At 41.1% G+C, this 20,921-nt stretch overlaps 1 protein-coding gene across 1 annotated transcript in view; it reads right to left on the reverse strand.

The window, feature by feature from the left end:
* Window positions 1-20,921, reverse strand: part of LRP2 (LDL receptor related protein 2) — a 141,942-nt gene that overhangs the window by 71,169 nt on the left and 49,852 nt on the right. The window contains 15 exon segments of the mRNA XM_081023121.1: window positions 2,668-3,045; window positions 4,398-4,514; window positions 4,905-5,024; window positions 5,866-6,105; window positions 6,650-6,931; window positions 7,164-7,301; window positions 8,549-8,679; window positions 9,603-9,728; window positions 11,354-11,546; window positions 12,615-12,818; window positions 13,538-13,678; window positions 15,332-15,534; window positions 17,450-17,656; window positions 18,961-19,184; window positions 20,405-20,574. Coding sequence (XP_080879247.1) covers window positions 2,668-3,045; window positions 4,398-4,514; window positions 4,905-5,024; window positions 5,866-6,105; window positions 6,650-6,931; window positions 7,164-7,301; window positions 8,549-8,679; window positions 9,603-9,728; window positions 11,354-11,546; window positions 12,615-12,818; window positions 13,538-13,678; window positions 15,332-15,534; window positions 17,450-17,656; window positions 18,961-19,184; window positions 20,405-20,574 — 2,874 coding nt within the window.

Here is a 20,921-nt window from a genome sequence, read left to right on the forward strand (position 1 = left end):
TTGAAAGGTATCGTCAGCTAACAGGCATCTGAAAATAACAGCCGGTGCTCAGAATCCTCAAATGGCATAGCAAGAAAACAGATAGGCAGAAAGCCATCCTAGCTTTTTTAAAAAAATAAATAAATGAGGAAAACATTACTTCAAAGTCGCAGCTATGGTTTCCACAAATGAACCACAAATCCTGTGTTGCCTATATGAGTTCTCCCCACCTCCCACTCCCCACAAACTAATTGAGGTAAATATGGTATTGGATGTTATGATGAGACTCAAAGTCAAAATACCGTATTTTTTGCTCTATAAGACTCACTTTTTCCCTCCTAAAAAGTAAGGGGAAATGTGTGTGTGTCTTATGGAGCAAATGCAGGCTGCGCAGCTATCCCAGAAGCCAGAACAGCAAGAGGGATCACTGCTTTCACTGCGCAGCGATCCCTCTTGCTGTTCTGGCTTCTGAGATTCAGATTTTTTTTTTCTTGTTTTCCTCCTCCAAAAACTAGGTGCGTCTTGTGGTCTGGTGTGTCTTATAGAGCGAAAAATACGGTAATTCACTTTTTACTTCATGATCCTTTCAAACATACTCATATACTAGCAGGTCACGTCCCTCTGCTGGTGTAAAGTCTAAAATCTACATTTTTTTTCTTTAGCAGCAGACGTGGTGAACCTGTGAACCTTCTGATGTTGATTGACTACAAATCCCATCATTCCTAACCATCAGCTATCTTGGCTGAGGCTGATGAGAGTTGGGGAGTCTGGCAACATCTGGAGGACCACAGGTTCCCCACCGCTGTTTAACAACACAAAACTGGATCAATTTAGAAGTCTAAATGTAGGGTGCAAGAAGCTCAAAAAGAACTTGGATTGCCCACCCTCTCCCTAGCACATAAAAAGGAATGGTTTAATACCAGAAATAGGAATTGTGGTAATTGGTGCCTTATTTTTACATAATCAGGTATGCAGAGAGAAGAATACAGGTTTGGTGTAGCTTAAAACTGAGTTGATGTTTCTTCCTATCCCCCCACAAGCTCAAGGTGTCAATTTGAAGACAAAGTGAAGTGAGAACAAGAACATATGGATAGTACAGTGGTACTTTGGGTTACAGACGCTTCAGGTTGTGCATTTTCAGGTTGTGCACCACGCCGAACAGGTTACTTCCAGGTTTCAGCACTCACACATGCGCATAAGTGCTAAATCGCTCTTTGCGCATGCGCAGAAGTGCTGAATCGCAACCTGCGGCGCTGCGGGTTGCGAACGTGCCTCCCGCATGGATCACGTACGCAACCCGAGGTTCCACTGTACAGAACTTTTGGCTCTCCTTTGAACCCTTTTAAGTGACTGTGGCTGTGATAGAGAGGAGAACACGTTCCAAGGGTTTTCTGCGATTGTTTTCTACCTCAGCCTTTAAATGCCCCCCCAAAACCCCACAAAATGATCCTGAAAGTTGGGGGAATCCCCACAGAGATATGTGATGTGGCAGAAGAGCCTATGGTTAGAATGGAAAATTTAGCTGGTTTTATGTGCACATGTGAAAGCACTTCCTTTGCATGCACACATAGAATTCTGAAGATGCCCAAGTGAGCGGGGTGGAAATTTATCTGAAATAATGCAGTCCGCTGAGCTATTGAGGATGAATACATGGCTGCCACATTCTGGAGTTCCCCCCTCAATAAAGTTTGTCGGTTCAGAAAAAAACCCCAAACCCAAATCCAGAGTCTTTGAAACCTTCTCAGGAATACCTGTTTCTGTAAACAAGCCCTTAGCTAATAAATGCAATTTGGTGTCAAAATATTAATCTAGTATGCTTTAGACTCATACCTGGCTGAGGCTCATCTGAGAATGTGCATTGATTAGAAAAAAAGGAGGAAAGAAAGAAAGAAGTTAGGATTAAGTGTAAATCAACACTGACAGTAATCATCACAAACACGACTTCTGGCCGCTTGCTATTTTTTGAGATTATCATCAGATAAAAGTTAGAAATTGTACAGAAAATATTAAAGACCAGATGAAATTTAATTTTAATTAAAAGAAACTACTGATTATGTCCCAATCTCATAGACTGTGAATTTAACAAGTATTTGAAGATATAAGCAAAGTTTGAAATACATTTAACATATTAAACTCAACCGAAGCACTGGTGAAAATAAGGAACATACAGTCTTGCACAGTTGCAAAAGGCCTGCAAGTTATGGTGGGGCCATGCAATTGCGGGCTCCAGATATTGCAATTTAATATACAGTAAGCCCACAATTTATGCACATTTAACTTGTCCACATTCAACTTTATGTGCATAGCAAAAAATAATAATAAATTAAATTAAAAAGCAGACAGAAAGTGGCAATCCCATTTGCCACTGAATGTGCTTTGTCTATATTCAATTTTGGCTTTAGGCACCAACCCTGGAACATAACCCCAACGTTAAGTTGCAGGTTTACCATACAAACAAGTATATTATACTTCATTGTGACCTTTATGTATTTTTAAATTTATTATGTCGGTATCCCACTCTTCCTTCAAGGAGCTCAGGATTCCATATATAGCTGTTACCATTTTACCTTTCACAATGACCCTGCAAAATAGAATAGGCAGGATTTTCCTAGGATTTTCCTGCCCCATCCAATATCCAGGCATCTTGCAGGTCCATCCTGCATTTGCCCTTAAAAAAAAGTAACTTACTGCACAAGGGCGATTCATCAGCTCCATTAGGGCAGTCGGCAAGATTGTCACATACTCTGCTGAGGTTTACACACATGCTGTGGCCAGGACATTGCCACTGCCAGCTGGGGCACCGGAAAGGCTGAGTGGGACAGTCTCTCTCGTCACTCATGTCGCGGCAGTCGTTGTCACCGTCACAGACCCAAGCACGGTAGACGCAGTTCCCATTGTCACAGTGGAAAAGGGAAGGAGGGCAGGTCCTGGGGGGGCATCGATGATGCTCATCTGAGCCATCCACGCAGTCGGGGTGCCCATCACATTCCCAGTTGGCAGGGATACAGTTGCCATCCGACTGACACTGGAACTCATTCTGATGGCACATCCCAGGTGGCCTTGTGGCTGAAACATAGTCATACGAAGCATGTGGGAGACAGTCCACGCATTGGTGGGAAAGCAAGCAGAGCTGTGGCACACATTTCGGACACAAGGGGCAGCAAATTTTTGGAAATTAAGAGGAATTGCAAAAGGACTACCCTTGACATGACAGAATAGCATAGCAGAGACTAGATTCAGGTGGGTAGCCGTGTTGGTCTGACGCAGTCGAAATAAATTAAAAAATTGTCCAGTAGCACCTTAGAGACCAACTAAGTTTGTTCTGGGTATAAGCTTTCGTGTGCATGCACATTTCTTCAGACACAGATATCAGAGACTAGTACACATTCCATTTAATGTCTGTGGACAGCAGCAATTTTACTTACATAAAAATATAACCAAACATTTTAGATATGCTTCAATACAAAAGCTTGCACCTATCCCCTGGCCTATGCCGGAAGTGAGGGACGTTTTTGTCTTGCTAATTTTATTCCTTTGCTAAGCATGCTGTTTTAAATGTGCATTCTATATTCCACTTCCTTTTAGTACTGTTTTATCTTGAAATGTTTCAGATATTTTAAGTTTTCTGTTAATTATGTTACTCTTAATGTGTATATTGTATCTTGTTTTCTTCTATAATATTTTATTTTGGAATGTTCTCTTTGATTGTTTTGATGCAGGCTGTAAACTAAATTAAGATTCTTTTCACTTAAAAATATAAAGCGGTATGGATACTTTGTAGTCATATAAAAAGAGTTTTAATTTGTTCAAACATCGTTCCCTCTTGCTGGCATTATAGTGTTGATATTTTTTCTTTTTTCTGTATTTTTTAAAAAAGGAATTTAATGCACATCTCATTGAAGCCATTAGGAAAACTCTTGTTGCTTTCAGTGTGTGAATTGTTTCTAAAACTATACACAAAGCAGTTCAGTATAACAAAATCTTGACTCAAATTTGGATTCAGAAGACATGTGAGATCTAACCCATGTCACGTTATTATTGGAGAATGTCACTTTATTATGCGTCTCAAGCTGAGTTATTGCAGACATCACATCTTGTCTGCAGCCAGCGTGTTCAATTCTTCATAATATTTCACTACTAACAGGGAACCTTGTCTGTTCCTATAGTCAGGACCAGTCCTGTCATTATGGAGAGTGAGGCAGCTGCCTCAGGCAGCATACTTTGGATGTCATTAAAGGGCAGCAAATTGCTAGTTGTTCAATCAATCATTGATGTATTTTTACTGCCAAGGAGGAAAGGAGGTGTATATGGGATTTTCTCCCTCAAGTCCTTGGGTAATAAGTAATTTGACTTGGGAGGACAGGCATCTGCTGTTCTGCCTCAGGCAGCCAAATGTCTTGGGTCAGTTGTGTACTTACGACAACCAGCCTCATCTGAGTGATCGTTGCAGTCAAAGACACCATCGCATTGGTAATAATTGCTGATACACTGGTCTCCACTTGCACATTTAAACTCATTGGAACTACAGTTGTAAACTAAAATAAAAAAGAAAGATTATCTCAGGTTTCACTTGGTGACAAGCTTTTGGACAGTTTCTCTGCCATTGTACTAAGAGCGAGAACATGGTAGGCAGTGATTACAACGAAATATATATCCCTGGGGATTGCAGAGGACAGGAGGAATGCTTGCATCACCCATTTCCCTGAAGTACAAGAAGAAGAAGAAAAAGAAGAAGAAGAATTTGGATTTGATATCCCGCTTTATCACTACCCTAAGGAGTCTTAAAGCGGCCATCAATCTCCTTTCCCTTCCTCCCCCACAACAAACACTCTGTGAGGTGAGTGAGGCTGAGAGACTTCAGAGAAGTGTGACTAGCCCTGAAGATGAAAATGTCAAGTGTAAGGAGGAGGCAGGTGATACTTAACTGCAATCATGTTCATCCGCTCCATCTACACAATCCTTGTCACCATCACACACATAAAATGGATCGATGCACCTGTGATCAGGACACTGGAACTGACCAGGCTCACATGTCTCTGTGAAAGCTAAACAAGACAGCATAAAAACAAAACACCAACTTAATAGAATGCAGTGGTACCTCAGTTCTCAAACGTAATCCGTTCCGGAAGACCTTTTGAGTTCCGAAGTGTTTGAAAACTGAGGCACAAAGGGTGGCCTGCAAATTCAATTGAGAAAATTGAAAAACACACGGCGGAAGCTGTTTGGCTTCCGATGGAAGCATTTACTTCCGGGTTTCCAGCATTCAGGTTCTGAAACGCTCATCAATGGAGATGTTCGAGAACCGAGGTACGGCTGTACCTATTTTCCCATAGCCCTATTTTGCATTAACACACTATGCAGAATATTACAGAGCTACACTCTGTGCAGCACCATCCTAAATGTATTTTCTAAGAAGGAAAATCTCCCTGGAACCAGTAGGACAAGTTCATTATGACTTAAGTCCCACCTATTTCAATGTTAAGTGCAACTAGTTTAGTCTAGAACCAACATAGGAATCTGCCTTAGGAGACCACTGGTCCTCCTAGCTCAGTGTTGCCAATGCACACTAGTAGTGGGTCCCCAGGCCTTGAGGCGAGAGTCATTCCCAACCCTACCTGTGGCTTACTCCTACTAAGCATGCTTACAATGGTAGCCAGAGCTGTGTAGAAGCTGAGCTGCAGAGAATGAAAAGCAATGACTTTGAAGAGGGGGCTTAGGGTACCCTGGAGCTAAACTATCTGGGACTGTTCAGGGCCTGGATGGGGATCACATGGACACTGCTTTGGGTTTTAAAAGGCAGGAGAGGTTTTGGGCTGTTGTTGCAGAAAAGCAGATTTCTGAGAAAGACTAAGCACAGTGCTGTATCCTCCCTATTTGAACGCTTACTGCAGTTTCTTTCATCTGATCCGTCACCACAGTCATTGTCTGTATCGCACAGCCAGATTCTGGGAATGCACTTGCTGTTGTCGCAGGTGAACAAGGCTGCCGGGCATGAAGTGGGGCCCTGTGTGGGGCAGTGGAGCTCATCGCTACTATCGAGACAGTCGTTGTGCTTATCGCATCGCCAACGGTTAGGAATGCACTGGCCATTTCTGCAGGTAAAGGCCGACGAAGCACAAGAATTGTCTAAACAAGAAAATAAAACGTTGAGAAGATTTGAGTTATAATGCCACCAAAACCAGCCTTCCTGGCTACCACACAAAGATGTTCCACTCAATGTAAAAACACAATCTGGGGGGTGAGGGGGAGAAAACTCATTAGGTCTGAGTAACATAAATGGTATTTCATTCTATTGCCTATTACTGGTGTAGGGGTTTGTGTCAGCATCGTGTGGATAGGCCCTTTGTTTATGTATTTATTTATTTTTACTGAGAATGCAAGCTCTTTTTTCCCCCAACTGCAAGATGTCTATGACAAAATTGTCTCTCACTGAATGTAAACAAAAAGACTATAGATCGAAAGTGGAGACAATAGATGCACCTTTCCCTGTTTATCTGTTTTGTAACACAAAAAATCATTAATAAAAACTAATTTTTTAAAAAATAATAATAAACGGTATTGAAGGCTTACACTATGTTCTCCAATTTGTTGCAATAGGTGGACTGCAACTGAGTAATTTTTGAACGAAAAAAGTGACATTGGGGGGGGGGGGAATACAAACAATACTTACTGAGGGATCCACAGTTCTGTTCATCGCTGTTGTCGTGGCAATCATCCACACCATCACATCGATAGTACCTGGGTACACACCTGCCATTGCCACAGGAAAAGGAGTATGAACCACACTGTAAAGTGGGAGGCTCGTTGGATGGATCTTCCACACAGGTCAACTGGTTAGAGCTCAGTTTCATTCCATAGGGGCAGCCACAAACCCGCTGAAAATTGGGCACTGGGAAGCAGAAATGGCTGCAGTCTCCGTTGGGATTTGTTGCTCTGTTACAGTAGTTATTGCCTTCGAAAACACAATGAAAGATTAATTCGGAAGATTTGCAACACTATGGAAACACTTACAAAACACCCTCTTTCCCGAAGAAGGAAAAGATTTCTAAGACACGAAAGGTAAAAATGGAAGGGCAAAAACTTGGGAATCTGTGGAAATGTTTAAAGAAGTTGAACGGATAATGCTACTGCAAATCAAGATGCTTCGACATACATCCTTGAAAAAGTACAATAGATAAGCTTACCTATTTGAGACTGAGCATTATATGCTTTCACGTGCATGATATTATTGATTCCCCTCCTAATAATAGTCATTTCTCCTCCATCAGACTTTCGGACCCGAACTATTCCGCCAAGTCTCCAGTCAGTGAAATATGCATAGCCTGCAACACCCAACCAAAACATTACAGAGGTTATTATTGTATATGAACAACAGGAATGCTCACATGCCAAAGCTGACTGGGCATATGTACTGGTTTGGATCCAACTGGCTGTGAGCCGTGTTTGTGGGGGTGGGTGGGGGTTTTTATGGATTCCACTTTTTCTGCTGCAGCCCCACCACCACCACATGCTGTTCTAGAGGTTCCCCCAACTGGAAGGAACAAACTGGAAGTGCAGTACAGAGAAGGGGGAGGCAAGAAAGCCTTGTTCCATTAAGCCAATCTCCACTTAGGGAAGTTAGGGTGCTAGTCAATTCTCAACTCTTCCTCAGAATTACTGAGAGCCAGTGTGGTGTAGTGGTTAAGAGTGGTAGACTCGTAATCTGGTGAACTGAGTTCACGTCTCCGCTCCTCCACATGCAGCTGCTGGGTGACCTTGGGCCAGTCACACTTCTCTGAAGTCTCTCAACCCCACTCACTTCACAGAGTGTTTGTTGTGGGGGAGGAAGGGAAAGGAGAATGTTAGCCGCTTTGAGACTCCTTCAGGTAGTGATAAAGCGGGATATTAAATCCAAACTCTTCTTCTCTTCTATCCATACTGCAAAAGTGATCTCTGGAGCACTGTAGAATTTCACATAGAGAGTTGGGTGATGCAGCATGAAAATGAATGTGTGATGTGAGGTTCAGTCTATTTCTCCACATACTTGCTCCAGAAAGAGGCCGTGGTGAATGGCATTGTTCACATTTGGTGATATGAGCAAGTGACAACAACAGCTTTTACAGCACGGAGTTTCAGAACCAACATCATTTCCCTCATTAAAAACAAACAAACCCAACCAACCAACAACAACATCATACTGGAAATCAGACAGAAAGTGACCAAAGCTGCACTTGCAATGTCAGATAGTCAGATACAAGGCTGAAACCTGCATTTTCTGTTTGTGTGTGTATTCCAAAAGCAAATGAAGAAGTGAAACCTCATAAACCCGAGATAAGGGAACCTGAAGCCACCCAGATGTTGTTGGGCTGCAACTCCCACCATCCCTTACACTTTGGGACATGCTGACTTGGGCTGGTGGAAGTCGGAGACACAACAACACCTGCAAGGCCACCAGTTCCCCATCCCTGCTGTAAACAATCCTTTTGCAAGAAAACCTGCATTTCAATGCATTGCAACCTACTATATTCCAAAAGGCTTTCATACCGTGAGAGACTGAGGACCGCTGTGAGGACTCAACATAGATACTGACCTCCAAAGATAGTGAGACCAAATGGATGTGTCATCTGATTAATTCGTTCCAGCGTCTTCCTGTCCAGCCCATCAAAGGTACTGTGTTCAATCTTATCAAAGAAGGCATCCACCCAGTAAAGCCTTAAAGAACTGAAAGAAATGAGAGTTTTATTTGAATTTTTACAGAAAAGTAGTTTGCCTGCAGAGACATGCAGGTGGAAGGTATATTCCTCTGTAAATAATTCCCATCTAACTGCTATTCATCTCAATGGAGGTTTCTGCACCATAAACATCTGGTGCAAAATTAGTATTTTGAGGAGGATGAAATGTTCCAGAATCCGCCTTCCACAAGTCCCCTCACTGTTTTCGTTTCCCCTTTCAAATGAGGCTTCTTCCTGGGAAGCCTTCCCTGTCAGTTGGGGCCCACACAACAAATGTCCTTTTAAATGTGTTGGGGGCGGGGATATGAGTTTGTTTCGTTCTTGTTTTTTATTATGTATTTTGTGCTTTTACTTTGCATTTTTATACTGTGAACTGCCCTGAGATCCTCAGATAAAGGGTGATGTACAAATTTAATAAAACAATAATAAAATGATTATGATTCCATACAGCCACTCAGAGTTGGAGCTGTTGCATAAGTCAATCCAGAATGAGGGCAATGCCTTCTGGCTCAGCAATGCCCTCACTTTGGAGGTGTGAACCATTTCAATCTCCTTTCAAAGTACACCTTGAGGCAGGGAGAACACTGGAAAAAGAGGTGCCTATCACTACAGATCAAAGCTTTGGCTAAGGTACCCTCTCCCACCCTTTCAGCCCAGCCGTAATTGAAAACTTAAATCTGTTGTTCGGAATGGCATTTCATAACTTACTTCCCTACCATCTAAAGTATTTCAACTTTTGGTGACAAACTAAAAGCATCTGTAGTTTGCAAGAAAATGACTTGACTATTGGCATTCTGGAAGAAATGGTCGTTTTGATGTTGCATTTGCTGTAGTGTAAAGATTATTTCTGCAATGTCCGCTGGTTGTATAATATCTGCTTTTAAAAATCCTTGTTTTGATTTGATTTCTTACCTCCAATCAATAGCTAAGCCGTTAGGCCAGCCAAGTGTTGTGTTCACAATTGGTAAGGCATGTGATCCATCACTCCATGCTCTCATGATCTTAGCAGGCCGGAACCAGTCCGTCCAAAATATGTATCTGGAAATAAAAATAAAATGCACTGAAACTAGAAATAGTCATCAAAATGTTGATATTTCTCCCCTGCCTGTCACCTGCAGTGCAATAAAAACCCAACCCCCAAACTAAAAACGGTCTTTTAGACATAGTACTTACTATGTTCTGACACTTGTTCTTGCTATCGCTTATAGAGGAAACAAATTTAAAAACAAACTGAACTCAACTCAACTCAACTCAACACTCACTCACTCACTAAATAAAAGGATAATAATGGATTGGATTCAGATTTCCCTTAAGTGGATTTCACGAGGCACTACACTGGAGGAAGGGATTGGCAGGCAATTTTCATCTATTCCTCTTTCCCCTTATGCCCCCCACAGTGCCATTTCCCATGATGTTCCAAAGGGCACTGTGACCCTGCGGGGTATTTTGGGAGGGAACTGCAGTGTGCTGCAAGGGGAAATCCACGGAAAATTACCTAGGGATAACTTGACCCTAAATAATAATAGTAACAGTAGTAGTGGTGACTAGTTTTCACCAAAACAAAAGTTTAACTCAATAGAGAAGCAAGTGCCAGCCATATTGCTAAGAACTGGAGCATTCCCTCCCCATCCATTATGGATAAACAGCAATAAATAAAAATATTATGGCTTCTTGTTACAGATCTGTCAACAGTTAACAATATGGAAATAAGGAAATAGATAGGAGGAAGATTTTTCCATAGTATAATCAAAGTTACAAGACATTCACAGAAGGTTTAAATTAGCCTCTCGCCCAGAGATAATGGGAACTGACTCCAGCTGCATAACCAAGTGCCAGGAGAGGGAGCCCCCATCATCAGAGGCAGTACGCATAACCACGATAATAACCTCCGCATGGACTTTGCATTCTGAAATAACTTCTTTTTCCTCTACAAAGCAAAAACATCAGGCTGGGATTTGGCCCTCAGAACGGAGTATCAGAGACTAGGTAAGTGAAAGACATGCTCTAACACTCCTCCAAGAGAGTTATTTATAAAGATAACACCGTGGAGATAACAGGAACTCTTACGCTGCAGTGAGTTCTGTTCCAATCCAAAGAAAGAGCACAGAACAAACGCTTCTTGGTTTTTTAATAGATAATTCTGCTGAATACCCCTTTTGTGTTGATTTTGTACCACCTTGCGTTTTGCTCTGGATGTTGTAACTGGTGCCAGAACAACAAGGAGGAGGGGGAGGGATGCCTGAACAAGGGGAAGATATCTGAGATGGGAAAAGGAGGCTCCTGGACTGAAAACAGCAAGAAGTATTTTTGAAATACAAAACCATATGGCCCTTAAAACACACACAAACCATTTTTTTAAAAAAGTTGGAGTCAATCTACAGTTTCAGAAATATCATGTGGTACAGCCCTCCTGGACCTGGTATCACTTCAGAATGGAGGTGGTGGAATGGCATGGTTGAATACCCACATTTTTAATAGCAATCCTGCATGTGGAAAAACAGGTTACAGTAGAAATCGTTTCTATAGCATTTCCAGACAGGGGACTATTGACGCAGAGGAACATTCTAGCACATGTTGCACTGCCTGCATTCTAACACAGCAGCATCGCAGAAGGGCTTTACCTCGTTATATTTCTGAACACACAGCCGAGTGCTGAGACTTACCCAATAACAGGATGAACCACTATTGAACGAGGGTTATTCAGATTCTGAACTATAGCTCTTCTCGATTTATCAGCCAATCTCATGACACTAATGCTCCTATACGGAGGGTCCGTCCAGTAGATATTCTTGGAGATCCAATCAAAAGCCAAGTCTTCAACTCCTTCCACTCTGTTGGCTACAAGGATTTCCCTGCCTGGTGTTCATATAAAATGGACATAAAATTTATCAAAAGGGGAATGGGGAACTTTCTATTTAAGCGTTATATGATAAATAGTTAACTATTTGTTTAACCACTTCCCCTCTGCAATCCCCAAAGTGAGTGGCCATTGGATGGGGAAGTAAGCAGTAAGATTTCTATTGCATCCTGTGCTCATTGCAATCAACGCTGCTTCCGTTCTGCTACAGTTTGATTTCCACTAAAACCTATGTTATAGAACCTATTTGCTATGGCCAGAACTAACCTAATTAATTAATTCCAGCAGAAGGGCAACATCAAAACCAATGCAGACTACAGAATAGCATTTGCAGACTAATAATAATGATAGTGAATACTGCTCTATTCCTGATATAGGTTGAACATGCAAATTATGGCAACTTCCACTCCCATTTCCATAGGAATTCTATGGAATCCCTATCTATAGCTCAGTGGTGGAAAACATTCTCTGTATGCAAAAGATCCCAGGTTCAATTTCCTGTTAAAAGAACTGAGGAACCATACTTGGGAAACATCTCAGGCCTATATTTTAGATTTAGAAGGCCCATGGACCAGATCCAGCCCCTGGGCCTTAGTCTGCCTACCCATGCCTAAGAGCCCAATCATCTTCTAAATCCGGCCCACTGACGGTCCGGGAATCAGCGTGTTTTTTACATAAGAAGAGTGTGTGCTTTTATTTAAAATGCATCTCTGGGTTATTTGTGGGGCATAGGAATTCGTTCATTATTTTTCAATATATATTTCGGCCTCCCACAAGGTCCACAGTGGACCAGCCCCCTGCCGAAAAAGTTTACTGACCCCTGCCTAAGAGCCTTGAAAAGCAGCTCCCAATCAATGCAGACAGTATGGAGCTATACGGGCCAGCAGTTTTATTCTATATAAGACAGTCTATAGAGATGAGCTATTTTTGCTCTTTCAAAACAGCAGTTTTGCTTTGTAGTCTGAATCAATGGGATCAAAAGCGATGATTACCCATTTTTTCCTGCTCAGTTCAAGATGCTAAGATAGGCAGAGGAGGAAATCAAAACAGAGAGATTTGCATCTTACCTGTCCCATCTGTTTTTTGTTTATAAATTATGTCCTTAATGGTATCAGAATAGAAGATGGTATCCTCCTGGGCGTAGAAGTCAATCCCAACAAAATAGGAAGGGGTCCCTGTCACAGGGATGATCACATCTTCCTGGGTGGAAAGATTGAATGGGATTCCACGAACAGCTAGCTGGGATGAGAAGAGCAGAAACTGCTGCACAGCTGTAATGGGAAAGAACACAAAAAAATCAGCTTCCTTACTTCAAGGCTCCAATGATCCTAAAATAATAGATAGTTAAAGTTAATGCTTTTAAAAACATAACTGAGATTAGGAGAAAATATCCATGCAAGAACATCTACCAGAAAAGACAAATTAAATTAAAAATGAAAAGTGGAGAACAGAAAATTACAACAAATCATGTATACAAACTTAAACAAGTGCCCAATCTAAAGGCATATGATGTTGTCAACTAAGCAGGCCTTCAGCTGGGCAATGTCTCCATCAGAAACGGTCTAAAAAACCTATGTTGTGAGATTTGTGATGGAAGAAAGGTGGAATATAAATGTGATAAAGAAATAAAATAAGGGTCAAACCCAGCAATGGAACTTTGCCTGCTCTAGATCACAACAGAACCCAATCACACGCCCAAATCATTTCTGAAATGAGAAGTACATGCAGGATGCAAGCCAAGGAACTGGGATGGGCTGCAGATATGGGACTACCTTTGAAACACAACAGTTCCCACCACATGGAATACTTTGGGCAAGCTTAGGAAACATGCACAACACCCCTACGGGGAGATGCGAGTAGTCCCACATTCACTCTGCTACATAATGGTGCACAGCAGCTGTGAGGATTGCACACACTGAAACTGAAAAGCCAGCTAGCAATAAAGCCATCCATAGAAGCATTACTTAAGAGAGTCAACATGAGTCCTTACCAATGCAACGTCGTCCGTCAGCATGCAAGTCAAAGCCCAACATGCATTTGCAACGATAGCCAAGACCATCATTATCTGTTTTGTGACTGAGAACACAGATCTGCTCACACCCTCCATTATTGCTACCACAAGGGTTTCTTACTGGAAAAAAATAATACGGTTACAGCCTTACCAAACTAAATCAAATGTTAGGCTTTCATGATGTTTTTAATTTCATTGGTACTTTTTACCTAAGTGCATGCAAAACATTAGGGACAAAATATCAGCTTTCCTCTACTCATGTTGAGTGCCTCCTATAACACATTTACATGGTTAACTCCTGTTAAATCTGTTCAAATTTCCCAACCGTCTAAGCATTTCTGAACCGATTCTCAACATATTGCAGACTCACAGATTTGGCTTATTTTTTTTTTCCAAAAGTAGTTTTTCTTTCTACATATCAAGTACATTTAAGTTCCCTTGATTTAAAAGGGAAAGCAAAAAGCATTCCTCTCTCCTACTGAAAACAATGGGACTTGAATTGCATAACTTCTTGGATCATCAGGCTGTCTCACACCTAATTCATCTGAAACACATTCAATCATTCCAGCTAATAAGGAAATGCCGCTCTCCCTTTTAAGAGTAGTTAGAACAGTATGCTTAAAAAAAGAAAAGAAAATTACACACACACACACACACACACACAAACCAGACCCCCCAAGTGTCCCTATTTTCCAGGGACAGTCCCAGAGTTACAGAAGCCGTCCCAGTTTCTGATTTGATCCTGGAATGTCCCGCTTTTCCTTAGGATGTCCCTATTTTCACTGGAGAAATGTTGGAGGGTATAGAGATAAGTAACTTATACAACCTTTAAAAGACATCTGAAACCAGCCCTGTATAGGGTAGTTTTTTATTGTTTACTATTTTATTATGTTTTTATATATGTTGGAAGCCACCCAGTCAGATGGGCAGACTATAAATAATCAGATTATTATTATGGAATAGGGTGTCCCTATTTCCATCAGAGAAATATATAACATACACACAACACTTATCACTTGGAAGATAGGACAGGGTGCTATCCCAGCTGCCAACCCGTAAATAAGTATGCTGTCATGTTACAGATAGGTAGCCGCGTTGGTGTGCCATAGTTGAAACAAAATAAAAAAATTCCTTCCAGTAGCACCTTAGAGACCAACTAAGTTTGTTATTGGTATGAGCTTTCATGTAGCTCATACCAATAACAAACTTAGTTGGTCTCTAAGGTGCTACTGGAAGGAAGTTTTTTATTTTGTTATGCTGTGATGTGAAAGCTGGCAGGACGCCTGAAATTAAGTCTCCTGGAGATCTACCACCACAGTCCCTCAAGTGTGCAGTGATGTACTGCTCCCTTCGACATCAAGGATGCGACCAAACCAACAAGGGGAACAGCTCACATGCAGCCCAAACTGCTAGATGCACAAAGTATCCCTTGCCCTGCATGCTGTTGTCATGTCCACTGGGCTCCTTCTTCCCTTACAAGTGCAAAGATTCCGTTACGTCGGAGATGGGGAGCCGAAGGGCCTCCAAGTCCTATCCGTCACAGATGGCATGGTCGATGGTAAGGCTGCAGTTTAGCCAGACATGCCTTACATCTGTTTGGTTGTATTTTATTCTTTGAAAGCTTCAAGGGAATAAGGCACTGAATGAACATCACCCATGCCAAGCATTCGTGCAACACAGTTATCACAACTAATAGCCACATCCACGGCATCCAATCACACCTTCCGCCATTTTAAAGAGGCTACTTCCCTTTGGCTCCCTCATTTGACTTACCATAGGGCTGCCTGAGAGCATGATAGACTGTCACTCCGTACGGACGCAAGGAAGACTGATAAATAACTTGTGGGTTAGAATCCTCAAATTTATTAGCTTTCATCACCGCCATCTTTGTCCAGTCAGTAAAATACACATTGTGTTCAAAAAGGCTTATTCCATAAGGATGAGGAATCAAGGAGCCTCCGTGAGCTATTGTTCTCCTGTTCGTGAGTCAGAAAGAATTATTTTTCATTAACAAAATCTGAAAATGAAGACTTATAGTCAGGCAAGATCAATATTACATTCGATCTCTGGTTATGGTGGCTTCACAAGGGATTTAGCAACTGACTTGCGGAATCATAAATATGGCCACTGAGGGTCAAAGAAGAAAAATCACAGAGGAGAAAAATACTGGGATGATGTAAAATTGAAAAGACTGAACAGGACATCAAGGAAGGGTTATAAGGGGGTGGTCAACTAGATGAGCTTTTAAAAAAAATAAGGAAGAAATGAAAGGGCTCAAACCAATAAAACCAATTTAACTGCTTTACTGGATCAGATTAAAGGCTCATGTAGTTCTGTATCCTGTTCTCACAGTGTCGAAAAAGAAGACTATGGGGAACACACAAACAGAACCTGCACACAATGGCACACAATTGTATGCCTATAATTCTCAGCAACTGTTCATAATAATAATAATTTTATTGTTTATACCCCGCCCATCTGGCTGGGTTTCCCCAGCCACTCTGGGCGGCTTACAGCACATATTTTTAAAAATTGTAAAATATCATACATTAAAAATTTCCCAATACAGGTCTGCCTTCAGATGGCTTCTAAAAGTCAGAAAGTCTATTTTCTTGACATCTGATGACAGTGAACACAACCATCAGGACAAGTAGCTATTGATAACCTTTATGGACTTTGGAAATGATTGCGGCATTAATTATGAAGCAAGGCTATTGGCAGATTCACACCAAACATTTAAAGCACATCTGCCATACATTTGAAGTATGTGACTTCCCCCAAAGGATCCTGGGGAGTGCAGGTTTTCCTCACAGAGCTAAATCTCCCAGCATCCTTACCAAACTACAGTTCCCAGAATTCAGGGGGTGGGAGCTGTATGCTTTAAATGTGCATTTGGGGGTGTGCTTTAGCTGTATGTGTCAGAAGAACTGCTGCTGTACTATATCCAAACGAATCGAAACTTTTGCTTAAAAGTGCATTTTTTAATGTTATCTTAAGTATGCTGCTTATACTGAAGCATCTCATTTACTTTTATATTAATAAACTAGCAACTGTTCCTCTCTGGAAGGAATGTTACATCTGAAGCTCCAGGCAGCAATAACTAACAGGCTTTTTTATCTTAAAGGTGGGGGAGAGTATTCTATTTGCGTTCTTGGTTCACAAATGACCTTGAAAAGTCCAGATTACAAGGAAAAACAAAGATAGGACTTTAAAATTAAGTTCTCCGCTGTAAACAAAAGGAGAAAATGGGACCAAAGGCGCTGTGTGGGTGCCAACTCCCTGGCATCCAGAGTTGCACAGAGTTGTGTACAGTATTTAGGGATCGACGTTTCCAGGAGGGATACCCTGCCCCTCCCCTACCAATCATCTCAGGATCAACATTTGAAGCCCCAAAACCATTCCCTTCCCCTACCCAAGAATATACAAATCAACATGGGCGATGAAATAACCTTCTGGACTCCTACAAATACTAAGGATCAACACAATATTCTTATCCTTATTCTCTCCTATCAACGCATGCAACAGGGAGAGCCTACCACTCTTCTGTTAATAATTTAGCCCAGGAGTTGCCAGCAGAGTCCTTCAGATATTGCTTGACCACAGCTCTCATCAGACCAAGCTAGTATGGCTAACTGTAAGGAATTGTGGGAGTTGCAGCCAAAGAACATCTGAGGTTAGCTACCCCTGGCCTGTTACTGCTTACAGATCCAGGGACAGTGGTGAATATCTAAAAAAACCCCAGATGTTTCATAATATAGTTTCAAATATTTACCCATCTACTTTATAATCCTGTGTGGATTTAATGGAAATCCATAACACACAACTCTCATAAACTGTTATCATTATCAAATAAATTAACAACTAAAAATATTGATTAAAACTTCTTCCCACCTCTGCAGTCCATCGTAAGTTACAGTTTCGATGTAATCAAACCGGCTATCCACCCAGTAAAGTCTCTTCGATACAATATCCAAAGTTATCCCAGCAGGCCAGCCTAATTTTGTTTTAACCAAGTCTAGGCGGTTTGTTCCATCCATGAAGGCTCTTTCCACTTTCGGGTCACCAGAGAGACTATCCCAGTCTGAGAAAAATAAATAACTATAAAAGGGAAGAAGAAAAGAAAAATCCACTGAGTGCCTCTCAGTCTTCACAGAAATACTAAAAATAGTCTTGTGGCACCAGACCAGCCATTCTGCACACTGGCCAGGATAGGACACATGAGGAACTAGGGTCAGTGTATGTGTTACACCAGCCACCAAGAAATGCAAATTCTTACTACATCAGTCCCTCAAACTGCATGGAGGAGCTCCCCAGTAATGCCCTCTGTCCCATGCAGAACCATTGCAATGAGAAGACTATTCCCAGCATCTTATACAGTGTATACAGTGGCCTAACTACAGCAAACAGAGACCAAGGCCCCAATCTACTTACAACCACAGTTGATTAATGTAGATTGCCTAAAGCAACAGAACTTTAAGGATGTGTCTGTCAGATGGATAGATCTTGTAAACTTGAGCAAGCTAGATATCAAATAAGTTGTCTTTCTCATCAACATATGTATAGTTACACTAAATCTCTTTGTAAGAAGACATTTCTAAGTAAGGTCACATACATACCATACCTTTGAAGTTCATGGCTTCCTCCAAAGAATCCTGGGAACTCTAGTTTTTTCATGAGCGGTGGGAATAGTATCTCTGTGAAGGGTAAATTATGGTCCCTATGATTCTTTCAGGGAAGCCATGTTCTTTGAATGCATGGTCTGCATGTTGATGTGAGAGATAACTAATTATCACTATCTCCCTATGTTCACACCCATCTTTCCCAGGCACTGATTCTGTAGCAAGTACAGTGGTACCTCGGGTTACATCCGTTTCAGGTTACAGACTCCGCTAACCCAGAAATAGTACCTCGGGTTAAGAACTTTGCTTCAGGATGAGAACAGAAATCGTGCTCCGGCGGCACAGCAGCAGTGGGAGGCCCCATTAGCTAAAGTGGTGTCTCAGGTTAAGAACAGTTTCAGGTTAAGAACGGACTTCCGGAATGAATTAAGTACGTAACCAGAGGTACCACTGCACTAAGAAGGTGCCTGCCATCTCCTGCCACAGACATAAACACAGTGAGTTGCACCATATTTCTTCCTCTTCTCTTGGATTCAGCAAAATGTTCCTATCACGACTCTTGTACTGCTGCACCGGAACACAGTTGTTACAGCAGTGAACAAAGGAATATAAAGCAAAATAATGCAATTCTGCAAGAGAAAGAGAACACAAGAGCTGAAAGCTCTATACCATCATCCGTTCCTATTTATTCCACAGTCCATGATATTTCAAAAACTTTAAATGCTTTAAAGTTTACAGTTTACAAACAGAAGGGATTCTGTTTAATTCAGCATTATAACTTACCCAACAGTAGGATCGACAGCTATTCCTCTAGGGTTTCCCAAGCTTTCAGCAATAAGAGTTACTCGATTAGTGCCATCCAAATTTACCATATCAATTCTGTTGACACTGGTTTCTACTATATAGAGTTTGTTGTTAATCCAGTCCACAGCTAGGTTTTCAGGTGTGTCGACTGAAACATTTAAAACTTCATGGATTTCTGAGCCATCAATGCCAACTGAAAAAACCTGAAAGTAAAGTTTGAATTACAATGGTGAGGTCTTTGGACATTTAGAGCCCCCTCTGAATACAGGTCTAGCATCAGCAATCAAACTTTTGTCTGCATGGACCACTTGAAATTTGTTGAGTCCTGGCAGATCCCTTAAATTGTTTTTTCTGCCTGTTGCAGCAATTGTAACGGGATGTATTAGATGCTGTGTGGTTTTCACTGTATGTCACCATATGTTTCTTTTATTTCTTATATACTGTATTTTATTGTAAAGCAATTTGAATTCCATAGTTCAGTACAAGAACAGGATAAAATACAACACGATATAAAAAATAAAAGAAGAAAAATACAATTAAAAATCAATCTGAAGACTTAATGTGATGGATGTGCCATCTCCCATCTTCAATCACAAATGAACAGACATGTCAGGGACCATCGGAGTGAAGGTTGTGGACCACAGATTTGGAGCCCTTGATCTAGGGGATGCAGAGAATGGGCTACAGATGAAGCCAAATGTTCTCCACATCACTACTAACCAATTTCTTCTGAGAGACAAATCCTTCCTGCTCCCAAATATAGGTTTTTTTGTTTGTTTTTTTAGTAACTGGACAGCAGAATATTTTTAAGGGCATTTGCAAGGCAAGAGAAAAAGCAACTTGTGCTTCTTAACTCATATTCCCAATCTTTTTAAAGTAATTACTCTTGAACCATTTGGATTTGAAGCTGAATACACCTTTTGGATTATATGAACTTAATATAAGCAATGCATAAAAGCAATGGAATAAAATATTGGCTCATAGCACAACACACTGTCAATATTTCTTACCTCAATTATCTGTAATATACTTGAGGAATATTTGATTTTTATCTCCTCAGAGAACACAGTACTTTCACATTTTAAATGATCAAGTTTCAAGAAATTGCAAAGGAAAAAATACACTCAGTTTTGAAAGAATGTCTACTATTTCTCTTAATTAGGTTTTTGGACTCCATTTCCAATCATATTAAGAGTTGCTCAAGATAGTACCATAGCATAATAGTGTGCTTTGTTTGATAAATCACATGTAAGAGCATAGCTCGCAAGTGCGGTCATTATCATAAAACCATCTCAAAGTTCGTTTTTGTTGGGAAACAAAGGAAGGCCCTGCATCTGTTCCGAGAAATGAAAAGTTATCAACACATCCTGCTCTTGGATCCCTCTGCTCCAAAAATGCCATTTTGCTCGACATTTCAACCTACCTTATCTTGCACTGTATCTGTCCAAAATACTCTACGCAGCTGAAAATGAAAGTCCACACCGACGGCGACTCCACGGTTCCGGGATCGGACTAGAGTCTGAAAACTGCGTCCATGAACATCTCCAACCAGCAAATCACGGCCATTAGAAAAAATAACTGAGGCAACTCCAGCTGAAAGAACAGATGGCATTAATGTGCCATTTCTTGTGCAGTTGGGCATTAGCTAGAAAATTACAGAAAGGGTGGGTAACGGCCAACAGTTAACTGTGACAACTGTGTGTACCACCAGCCTGTAAAATATTACCTTACGGGCATACCTATTCTATACATTTTCTAGAATCTGGTTCTCTACTGCAACCCCAATATTAAGACCCAATTTACACATGAAACAGAGAGTCATGATTCCAAGATTATCTGGATAATGGTCTATACAGTTATCTGCTTGTATGAACAGTTGTATGTATGCAGTTCGTATCATAGCCCTATTCCGAACATTTTTCATTTTCTATTCTTTCTTA

The sequence above is a fragment of the Podarcis pityusensis genome (assembly GCF_964106645.2).
Source record: "Podarcis pityusensis genome assembly, chromosome: 1".
Lineage (NCBI taxonomy): Eukaryota > Metazoa > Chordata > Lepidosauria > Squamata > Lacertidae > Podarcis > Podarcis pityusensis.